The sequence below is a fragment of the Eutrigla gurnardus genome (assembly GCF_963514095.1).
Source record: "Eutrigla gurnardus genome assembly, chromosome: 2".
Taxonomy (NCBI): domain Eukaryota; kingdom Metazoa; phylum Chordata; class Actinopteri; order Perciformes; family Triglidae; genus Eutrigla; species Eutrigla gurnardus.
Window position 1 is genome coordinate 21,220,517 of NC_139916.1, and position 12,161 is coordinate 21,232,677.

Genomic DNA, 12,161 nt, shown 5'->3' on the forward strand with positions numbered 1-12,161 from the left:
GCCCATTGTGTTGGCCACAGCCTGCAGGTTGATTAGGCAGCCATGAGATGGTGCTAAGTGGCTTTCTTGTATCAGAAAGAACCAGTCTGTCTCTCAGATGTGAGGGAGGTTAAATTTGTCCACTTTTAGGACATTCTAATGTTTATGAAAAATGTTTTTGACCCTGCATGCCACAATAGAATACTGAGGTTACACATAAGGAGTGTTGACCCTCATTGTATTATTTACCAGTAGCCTATATGTCGGGCCGTCATAACCGAAATGCAGTTTCTGCTCACTTGTTTTAATTACAGAAGAGGACCTTGCTTTGTTCACTGGTGCTCATGTTGGAACAGGAAGGGGCCATCCCTAAACTGCTGCCACAAAGTTGGAAGCATGGGATTGTCCAACATCTCTTGGTATGATGAAGCATTCAGAGTTCCTTTCACTGGAACTAAGGGGCCAAACCCAGCTCCTGAAAAACAACCCCACACCATAATCCCCCTCCACCAAACTTTACATGTGGCACAATGCAGTCAGACATGTACCGTTGTCCTGGCAACCGCCAAACCCAGACTCGTCCATCAGATTGCCAGATTGGAGGTGTGTATCGACTTTGCTGAAAGTTGGCCACCTCTGTGCACTATACGCCTCAGCATCCGCTGACCCCGCTCTGTCATTTTACATTCTTCCCATTCGCTTCCACTTTCATGACTGGACTTGTTGCAGGTGGCATCCTATCACAGTACCACGCTGGAATTCACTGAGCTCCTGAGAGCGACCCATTTTTTCACAAATGTTTGTAGAAACAGTCTGCAGGCCTAGGTGCTTGATTTTATACACCTGTGGCAATGGAAGTGATTGGAACACCTGATTTCAATGATCTGGATATATGGTGAGTGAATACTTTTGGCAATATAGTGTATATGAGTGGCATTTCATCATTGGTTGTGGAAGGCAGCATGCTATTTTGGCAAGGTGGCAATATGGGCACCCCCACTTGAAAACAGAAAATAAGCAAATGGGGTTATCTAATGCCAACGTTGGTGAATTTACGAGAAATATATAGTTGCAAATTGAAAAAAAAGTGTATCTCAAATGAATGTATAATTTGGATGTTTTCTTACCACTAGTCGGTACAAAGCACCAGTGAACAATGTTTGAAGCACGTGCACACTCACAGCACCAAACAAATTATCCATAGACTGCACACCGCTATAATTCCTAGACAGTGTTTCTATCGGATCTAGTTTATAAGTCATCAGGAGGCAACTATTACACTCAAAGAAGGGAAATTATATAAATTATGTACCAATGTCCTCTCTGAGGCGTTTGTAAATAAGTGTTTTTTCGCAGAAATGTACCACTTAAATCTCAGAAAATATCCAAGTTTTTCCTCAGAATACTGCTCCTCTTGCTGGAAATGGAAATAGGTCCCATTAGTCTACTTGGGTCTCCATAAAATGGACTCAATGTTCATCAGGGAAAACGGGCAAATGACAGAAATGTGTACATCATTTTAATGCAACTTAATTCAGGAGGTGTTTATTTTTTACTTCTACTGTGTTTCAGTGTCATTTAGAAAAGTCTGTCACTCAACCCTTCTTCTGCTGACTCTTGGTGAAAGCAATCATTAAAATTAACCAAACTTTTATCAAGATTGACATACATTGACAAAAAACATCACAACAATTTGTAGAGGCAGAAAAGCCCTTTGCCCCTCATTATGCTCCTTGTAATCTCGATTATAGACATGATCATGAATCTGCACGTAACCGTGTTGTGAAGTTCAGACACGAAGAGGACTCTGCAGCAAAAGTCCGTGCAGTGTTGACTGTTGAAGGCCCATCAGTTCGGTGAACAACCCTTGAAAGAGATTGAGATTGATTATTACTAGTATTAGAGACTATAAAAAAAAAATAAAAAAAAAAGATATAGCTGTTAAAGATGTAATTACCCGTGTCCTGATAACTGTATTGTACTTCTCAGGGGCTGCTGCACTCATTACTGTTGTGTAAACCGTATGTCTGGGGATTATCAAGGCAAACAATAGATGCTATTCAACACCATGAAATGCAAAATCTATTAAAGCTACGCCACGCTTTCTTTAAAATCTCACTATAAATAACAAGCATATAAATATTACCTTCTACACTGTGTTAAACCATCAATATTTTCACTGAAACTCAGTCTTTGCTGTTCTATACGGTACTGGCTATGTGCTGAATCATGGGGTCAAACAAAGGCCTATTGACATTAATGCTGAGGTGGCGCAAAAGGACCAGGGGTTGGTATGCACATAGCTGCCCCATCTCATTAAACATGACCAGCCATGTGATTCCTTGAAAGAAAAAATGAGACCATAATGAACAGATAACGTTCTCCTTACCCATGACAGACTGGAAACACGGACAGAACCTACAGGGCAAGACAAGTTATAAATCCATACGTGACCTCAGATTTTCAAAATGTGCAGTAGACAATCTCTCAGTATCATATGTGTGGAATATTGATTTATTAGTCGATACTTGCCTGAAAAAGTGTCTCCATGTTGATGTGATCCTGTCCTGTCGCATTTAGTGCTTTGTCGATTGCATCCCTTCAGAATAAAATACATAAGAGCATAAATAACAGTAACAGCAAGGTTATTGTGGAAGTGTTTGTCTTGTGAGATGACTCACTTTCTTAGATCCCAGGCCGGGGGCGTGAGCCAGTGGTCAAAGTTCATCTGCACTATGTACCAGCTAAAACAGGAACACACAATCACACTCAACACACACCTTCATATGCCAGATTCTCTTCTGGGCCTTTATGTTGTCTACCTTCCATTCAGGGGATCCAGTGGCCAGATATCAGCGGGGCCCTGACGCTCTCTGGTGATGACAACGCCTTCCTTTGCTCGCACCCCACCCACAACGTAATACACCGCAGTGATGAGGGGAATCTTGGCAAGACGCATCACGGCATCCTTAAAGTCCTTGGCTTCCTCCAGTGTCTGAAAAGTTCACACAAACACCAGTGTGCGAAACATTCACTCATTTGGGCAGGCCTATTCAATATCCAAATATCTTGCATTTTTTGCAACAATAAACCCTTAATTTTCTCATGCAATTACAAAAAAAATGCATAACTGAACATTGCAGTGTGAAGCAGGACTACAGCTGTATATCAAACAGTACGGCACGGAGAGACGAGGCAGCGCAGCAATAAGTTATTCAGACCATCAGGCTGAAAGTGAGAAATAACAAATCTATTATATTAGTATTTATTTCCATGTTGATCAGGAATATCTGAAGTGTATTTCAGATATTGTAACCATAAACACAAATTAGAAAGGTGTGAATTCATGAGGCTAGAAAGGGGTCGAGTGGGTCAGGGAAATGTCCCTTAGCTTACTGAAAATGTGGTCCCCTGAACAATATAGTGGAAGTATAGCAGTGACAGAACCTCCTCCATAGCCGCCCCTCCCTCTGGAACTCTCTCCCAAAAAAACACCACAGACTACACCGATCTGTCCTTTTGTTTCTATTGTAACTGCATCTTAAATGAAAAGTGATTAAGTACCATGAAAAGCGCTCTATGGATAAAATGTATTATTATTAATAGCAATATCTAATCTTTTCCCCCCAAATAAATAAATGGGAAGGACTTTGTGGCCTTTTGTGTTGTGATAAATATTTCAGTGCCACAACTCATGGATTTGTCTAGTCACGCTGCGCTTTCCTTCAGCGCAATGCATGATGGTATGTACGCTTGGTTATTGACCACCACTGTCCACTATTCTTCATGATGCATTGTAGGATACCTTGAGTCCTCTAAATACGGTAGAATAATCCTGACTGTACATTCAAACTGCACAAAAAAATAGCACCCTTACTCAACAGTCCATGCTTTAATGACGGTGAGAGACTTACAGCCCTTAATCAAAGTTTCACTTCCTTCTGCAGTAAACTTCCTCACACGAACTTCCGTCACACACTCACCTCCCTCACCAGCCAGCTGACTGGGGATCTCCGTAAGATAAAACCAGACATCAAATTCTTCCACCAGTTCCACCAGTGTTGACTGCCTGAAGATCACCAACACACTCAGAGACATAACAAAATGGAACCTAATGAAATCTGAATATTGCAACATTTCGAATAGACACTATTGCCAAGAGGAAGTGCGGGTTTACCTCTCTGGTTGCCAGAGACGGTAAACTTGTTGGGACTCTGTCCCGTCCACAGACCAACGTAGCCGGCAAATGAAGTTCCACTGTACGCCACCTGAATACACCTCGCCATTATGCAATAACTTTCATGTTAGCACCTGTTAAAAGATGATCTGGATAACAAAAAAAAAGGTGTGCATACTGCACCTGTCCCTTCTTGAGAAAATTGACGTCGACAGTCAGATTCCTCAGAACAGTATGGGGAAAATCCAGGTTTCTGCCGTGGAACACGTATCCATTTTGGTCCTGAGCAACGATGCTGGTGCAGAACCTAGGAATGCACATAGTGTGTAGGCATGCAGGGGATGGTTGTCACCTTAATTCCACATTCATTGTCAGGCACTATGCACAAGCTTCTATAATAAAAGGTGTAATTGGATCTGAAAATGATACATACGCAGATATCTCATAGGCGAAGTTGAGAATGATGACATCTGAAACGTCCCCAAAGTGTGAGGCCAAGCCAAGGATCTCCCCGGCGTAAGGCTGAGGAATGTACTTTTCCAAGGACACCACTAAAGGTGCAAGTGCATGATGAACCCATTTTGGAACTCTAGCGCTGCAGAAGAAGAAGCAGAAGAAGACATGTCAGGACTTTCGAGATAAAAGCTCTTAAAATATGACTTTGAGTAGTATTTGTCATATGTGATAGAACTTACTCAATGACCTCCGCGGTGGCTTTCCTCAGGTAGTCCAGGTCGAAGACTTTGAGGAGCGGGTCCCATCGCATTTGTGGATCTTCATCCAGACTGATGTTGACTGTGGGCGGTGGTCTTCCTGGTGTGAGCCGAGACCGGCAGGATGCTAAGAGACCCAGCAGCAGCACCGCAGCCGGCACCCTCATCATCACGACCGGTCCAGTCTGGGCGAGCAGCAGGCAGACACCGACTCCGGAGAGGAGACGTCTCTGCGGAGCGGAGCACAACAATGAGACTTCCGATGCGAGCTCTTGAGAATAAAAGCATGAAAGTCACACAACACAAACGCTTCTGCAAACCAATGCAGTTCGATATACATCTTGTATATCTCGTAAATTACCCAACTAATAATGCATGTAATGTTATCACACTTCTGCAGTAGTACACAGGTCTGTACTCACAAAACGAGGCATTTGAAAGTTTGTAAGTACACCAACACTTGTTGATAATACAAGCATTTATAAAAATTCAGCAAAACTTTTTCATACTTTCGCATGAAACTCGCGTGACGGCATCGGCTGGGTAAACACGGAAGTGGCTTGACGCATCGTTAGCATTAGCAGCAGAGGATAGAAGCTATCAGGCAATTGTTCTTTTAAATAAACTCCTGGTGTACTTACAAACTTTCAAATACCTCGGTTTGTGAGTACAGACCCTATGTGTACTACTGCAGAAGTTTGGTAACATTTCATGCATTATTAGTGGGGTAATTTACGAGATATACAAGATCTACCATCGCGCCAGTACTAAGCCATTCGGCTGATAGCCCTATCTTGACCAATGTTGACCAACGCTAGAAATGCTTTTGAGGGGGTATTTGGCTGGATGTCATGGTGGATATTACCAAGGGTGCATTTTACTCTGAACCATCACTTTAATTTGGCTAATTTGCACTTGTATTTAATTTCAATTAATTTAAAATAAAAAAATACAATGAATAAAAAGGTTTGGGTTGATGTGCCTTAGTGGTTGCTCTATGATTTGCTTCGAGTAGGACCTGCAACTTGAATAAAAGGCAGTTGAACCAGTTTCATTGCCAAATGATTCATGCAAACGCTCCACAGGCTGTTGAGTTTGTTGAAAGCCAAAACTGAAACATATGTACAGTTACCATAACTGGTTGATTTCTCCTCAAGCACCTCAGCATTAGGTGTCATAAACTTTGCGTGTCCTCCTCATGAGGACACGCAAAGTTGTCGTAGCATGTCGTAGCATATGAAATTATCATATTGTCTTTGACGACTGGAAAATGACAATGGATTTGGAATTAAACTTCAAAATCCCAAAACTATTAAGTATTTCGTGAACCCAGACTGCAGCACACAGACTTTGCAACAAACCTTTCAATCTACTTACAAACTTGGTTTTCAGAATGGGGATAACAGCCATGGGCTGATCCGAGGAGCTGGGTTTGATGGCTGAGAGTCAGCAGGCAGGCAGGAGACTGGGGATCTAGGACACACTGGCAGGTGGAGATTGAGGCCGAGCACAACAACCAGGGGTCCTGAGAGCATGGACAAAAGGAGTTTACACTCACACTGCTCGTTGCTCTGTTCTCCAAAACACGTGCAAACAAATGTACTGTGAAGCAGCAAGAAGTCAACAAGTGTTACAGGCAAAATACTGCATTAGCAAAATATATACTAATGAAATTAAGGTTTAATATCCTGCGTTTGGTTGATTTTATGGCAAAACATCCAAATGTGGATGATGTTTAAGATGTTTCTAGAGCAGTTAAAAAATGCTCAGTCTTCATATTCTACACATATTTTCCAGCCAAATCAAACTGTTGAGAGGATATTAAACTGTTGTTTCATTATAATACATACAATACCTGACCTGCAGGGCATAAAGGCAATTAATTATGTCCATGAATGCGAGATATGACTTTACAGTAGAGTTCTTTCTGCAGCATGTTAGTTTATGGTATTTTGGATTAGAGCTGCTACTCCTTTGCTTCTAAAATGGGCCAGCTGAGGTGGTTCGGGCGTCTGATCATAATGCCTCCTTGACGCCTCCCTTTAAGTTTTCTGCGGATGGATAACCTGGGGTAGAGCCAGAAAAGTAGGTAGTAGTAGTAAGTAAAGGGATTATTTACCTCGTTTGGCCAGGAAACGTCTCAAGGCTCCCCAGGAAAATCTGGAAAACGTTGCTGGTGTTACATCCCAGCTCAAATGTTGCAACAGAAATAGAAAGAAACAGAGCAGCTGGGTTAAAAGTAAAAATGAGCACCTTTATTTAAAGAACAAAAATAACTCACCAAAACAACTGCAGAAAGTCAGTTATCCCTAAAAGGCAGCAGCTGGTGGTGGGCTTTCATAACTATGTGGAACCACACCAGGCTCAGGTGTGGCTCATCACCTGATGGCCAGTCCTGTAAGGAAAAGAACAGCCAGGAAAAGGAACACAGACCCCTAGTGGACTGGAGGGGTTGTCACACGTGGGAGAGGGAATACTGTGCTGAAGGCCCAGATAAGAGGACAGATGATTCATTATTTGGGTGGGCAATAAAACAGTTAAAACCAAAGATATCAATTCAGAATCCCCCAAAAAGTATCTAAGGCCTGAGGAAATCCACTGTCAGGTAGACAGATGGATCTGGCGAAGACTGGGAGTTGATAAACTGTGGTTGATTAGATGCCAGCTGCCAGAGCTCAGGAACATGAGAACCCACAGGGACAGACCTGAGACAAGGGGACAGGTAAGGCACAAGGAAAGGTACGAGGAGAGGCACACACCATGACTGAAAATGAGAGGCTTCAACATGTGTAATCCATTCACAAACTCATTCTGCGTGTTCAAATGTGTTTGTCCTTCTTGTGAAAGCTTATTGGCCTCAGCCAGTCCTCCTTGATGAATGGAGGCTTTCCGACTCACTCTTTAAGATCATCCTGTTCTCTGATGAGAATTCACTAGATGTTTCGAGCCTTATGAGAAATCAGCCTCTCAGCCATGCCTCGTTCACAGTGCACACTCTGTTCTCAGCAACAATAAGCATGGAGGTCATATCCTCACACTCAGGTGCCACCATCATCCCAGCCGTTATGTCCTGTGTGACAGCAAGTTTCAAAGTCAGATATTTATCAGCCAGCATCTCAATAACAAGGCCATTCTTTTCCTCTGGTTCTTGGGAGTCACTCTTTATCTTCAGACAATCTTTACTGTTGCCTCTTTTTTTACACTGGCGTCTGTGTTTTCTGCAGCAGTGATCAGGGGTTGCCACTTCAGGCGGTGAGGCCCCAGAGAGGCCACAGTCTGCCTCAGATCAGTCCCAAATTCCCGTCTAGTCAGTCGAAGATCCATCAGATGGGATTGTGAACCAGTACAAAAACAATATAGGTGGATGTAGCTTGGTGCACTAGTATGGCGAGAATTGGGTGATGATGACAAATGTTATATATTGGCTATATACCAGACGGCGACCTCTGGTTCTTAAAAAGTGAAGCTGACACAAATTTCCTTATACTTGCATTCTCTCTACTGGCCTCAGGGGGCGACTCTTCTGGTTACAAAATAGCTCCCTATTGCTCACTTGATTTATTATCTCAGTAAAACATTGTAAACATGACTTTATGGTCTCAATCTCTATTTCAAGTCTTTTTAAAAACAGCATGATGTTGATTTCATAAGTTATCATCCCATTTAGAGTAAAATAGACGATAAAGCAGGTGTTCATTAGAACGACCTGTCGCTCCTCTGCAGTCCAATTATGGCCACTTCCAACATCCAACATGGCGATTGCATTTTAAAGTTTGTAAGTACATCAGGAGTTTATTTAAAAGAACACTTGCCTGATAGCTTCTACTGCTAAAGCTACCGCTATTGTGTAGACGGCACTTCCGTGTTTACCCAGCTTCTTCTTCTTCTTCGTTGGTGTTTAATGGCAGTCGGCGTTTACCCAGCTGTTTCCGTGACGCGAGTTTCACGCCAGAGTATGAAAACGTTTCGCTGATTTTTTATAAATTCTTGTATTATCATGTCAACACTTGTCAACACTTGTCGACCTGATAATAGAAACTTTTAGCGAAACTTTTTCAAGTTTGGTAACATTCCATGCATTATGGGGACATTTACGAGATATACACTATGTACCATTACTAAGCCATTCAGCTAATCGCCCTATCTTGACCAATGCTGACCATCGCTAAAAAATGCTTCCGAGGGGGTGTTTGGCTGAATGTCATGGTGGAAATTACCTAGGGTGCATTTTACTCCGAACCATCACTTAAAAGCGCTGGTGTCACCAAGGTCACTCAGGTCTTCAAGGGCTTTCTCAACAGCTTGAATGAACTCAACAATTTTCTTGGGCTGGTGACTTTTTACTGGAAGTCTCTGGAGGTCCTCAAATATTTGAATGGCGATCGCAGTTTGGCTTACAACCCAGGTCTCCAGGACCCGAAAGATGTTTTCTGCTGTGTTATAGGTCATTAATCGAAGATCTCTCATTATTTTATCATCCAAACTGTCAAGGAGCTGGAACTATTCTTGTCTGGTGGATTCTCCTTGCCCTTGAAGGGCCTCCCAGTCCAGTGATGAAAGTCTCGCCTGATGCCAGTGTAGCCGGTCAAAGTTATACCCTTTGGGGCCACCGTAGGGAATGTGGGCGGTCCCGAATTTCAATGTTGTTTCCGGGGTAGCAGTGGGGTCGCGGCTATTTAGGAGTCCGTGCACCTACCGAGCGCTAAGCTGGGTAGCCGTGCCGGATTGGGGCTCGTTTCAGTGCTGGGGAGACCAGGTCAGTAGTTTTCTGATGCATAATACCATCTTTGCTTTGGTTGTGATTCAGGCGTAATATCGCCAGGTTTTAAGTGTTGCCTGTGCCTACTTATGAGGCTAAGCATTTGTTTGAAACTCACGTCTCCGTCTCATTGGCGAACCTATGCATTTGGGGAACCCGGTTGTTCATTTATTGCTAAGAATACACTTAGTGGTCCTTGATTCATCATCAAGGTGGCGTTGTCGACAATTCAGTTAAACTCCTTGCCACACCCCGGTTACACCAGTAAACTTGGGGAGGGAGGTTGGCTTCAGTCTAATGGCTGATGTTGATGGGAGCTGCACTCACAACACTTTGTGTCTTCTTTAGCTTTGCTTCAATGAAATATGCTTTTCTGGATATTAACTCTGGAATGATCTGCCCAAGCCCTTGTATAAGCAGCTCGAAGTCTTTCTGCTTGGCTGTAGGGGCCCAACACTTCCATTGTGTGTGCAGCTCCTTTGCCCTCTTAACCAGTATTTTCATGTAGTCGAACATGAAGTCAAAGGCCTCTTTATTTCCACCAGGTTCAAATTAAATCACACTCTTTACTTTCTCCTCTACAGCCTACCACTATCGTCAGTTCTTCCTCTCCGAAATTGACCCACAGTGTCTCTCGAATGAGGTCCTTCAGCTCTTTCGGTTTCATCTCACACTCACCTGCAGTTTTCCCAGTATCGGCCTTTTGCTGCTCGCTCAACCCAGGAACTTCATCAGAATCTGCATCCAGCTCCACCTCTGCAAGATACTGGGCACATCATCATTGGCTTCCATAACTTTGTTGGCCTCAAATATGAGCTTTTTGAAACCGTCATGTCCTCTTCAGGCATTATGGCGTGCATTCTGACAATGTTGTTGGCCAGCCGGGAGAATTGCTGCGTCGCAGATGTCCTCTTGGCTTTAAGCTGCTCCAGTGATTTTGAGTCAGCCATCTTCTTTTCCGGCAGTATTGGGTAAGGTGATGTTCAGTGTGTTTCTAGGCCTATGGACTTCCAGGCCTGGCAGGTTGCTGTTCAGGATTTTCCGCTCCAGTCTTCACAACAGCGGTTTTTCACTGTCAAGTGGCCCTTGTGAGGTCTAAACTGGAGCTTCCCCCACTTGAAAAGGCAGCTTGCTACAGAAGATTGGACTGGAATTCATTAAATGACCAAGATTCAGCTTTCTTTCTTTTCTTTTTATTTTGAAAGTTGCCAAAGCCAATCACAGGTGAAAAACCTTAAACACAAATAGAAGGTCAAGTAAAATGTAACCCAAGAAACCATAATCAATCAACATAACCCAAAATTGCGCGACCTGCAGCTCAACTCAACCGCAACTTTTAAATACACTCGAAGAAGAGAAATTGTATAATTTATGTACCAATGTCGTCTCTGAGGTGTTCATAAGTTAGTGTTTTTCTCGAAAATGTACCACTTAAATATCAGAAAATATACAAGTTTTTTCTCAGAATACTTACGCTCCTCTTGCTTTTTTTTTTAACCTACAATGGCCCTAATACACCATCGTACACTAGACAGTACTTGAGAAAAAACTTTGTGGAGTCCATGGAAATAGGAGTCATTAGTCTCCTTGGGTCTCCATAAAATGGACCCTGTTGTGCCCTCACCCGCCCTCTGTGAAAGTTTTCAGAAATTCTTCATTGATAAGGTTGCAGCACTTCAGGCCTTCAACAGCAGCCTGGCTCAGCTTGAGCATCACATGGGCATCAAAGGCACAGCCCTGAAGTTCTTCCAGTCTTACCTGGCCGACAGGAGCGTCTCTGTCCAGCTTGGAGACTCCATCTCTTCTGCTGCCCCCCTCACCTGCGGGGTCCCTCAAGGCTCTATTCTAGGTCCCATCCTCTTTCTGCTTTACATTCTACCCCTAGGGGAAATCCTGACCAAACACAACATCTCCTTCCACTGCTTTGCCGACGACGTCCAGCTGTATCTCCCCATTAAGGCTGATCGGCAGGCTGCACTCCATCTACTGCATGACTGTCTGGCTGACATCAAGTCATGGATGGGTGCAAACTTCCACAACCTTAATGAGAGCAAGACTGAGCTGATTGTTTTTGCTGATCTCTCCGGCCTTCTCCACCAATGCCCTGGGCCCTCTTACCTCTGACATCAGGCCCTCTGTCAGAAATCTGGGCGTGATTTTTGACAGTGCCTTCAAGTTCGAGCAGGTCGAACAGCAGTTAGGAAGAGCTTTTTCCACCCGAGAACCCTAGCTAAGACTAAAGCCTACCTTCCCCACAGCAATCTAGAGAGAGTCATCCATGCCTTTATTACATCACAACTGGACTACTGTAATGCTCTCTACACTGGCATCAATCAATCCCAGCTCCGCCGCCTGCAGTTGGTTTAGAACTCAGCCGCCCGACTCCTCACCTGTACCAAAAAACGCAAACATATCACCCCAGTCCTAGCTTCACTCCACTGGCTCCCCATCCGCTACTGCACCAATTTCAAACTCCTATTGACTGCATTCAAATCTTTCCATGGTCTGGCCCCCACCTACTTATCTGATCTCC

General features: G+C 43.5%; 2 protein-coding genes across 2 annotated transcripts in view; one reads left to right on the forward strand and one right to left on the reverse strand.

The window, feature by feature from the left end:
- arl6ip5a (ADP-ribosylation factor-like 6 interacting protein 5a) overlaps positions 1-12,161 on the forward strand; it is a 467,731-nt gene that overhangs the window by 226,237 nt on the left and 229,333 nt on the right. The gene's annotated exons all lie outside the window — the stretch shown is intronic.
- LOC311031443 (N-acylethanolamine-hydrolyzing acid amidase-like) lies at positions 1,509-7,134 on the reverse strand. The gene is made up of 13 exons (XM_084037754.1): positions 6,989-7,134; positions 6,247-6,394; positions 4,852-5,099; positions 4,590-4,751; positions 4,340-4,463; positions 4,157-4,247; positions 3,963-4,048; positions 2,802-2,974; positions 2,661-2,723; positions 2,512-2,578; positions 2,369-2,397; positions 1,937-2,006; positions 1,509-1,845 (listed from the first exon to the last, which is right to left on the reverse strand). The coding sequence occupies exons 2-13, from the start codon at positions 6,277-6,279 to the stop codon at positions 1,828-1,830; spliced, it is 1,164 nt and encodes a 387-aa protein (XP_083893880.1). The 5' UTR covers positions 6,280-6,394; positions 6,989-7,134; the 3' UTR covers positions 1,509-1,827.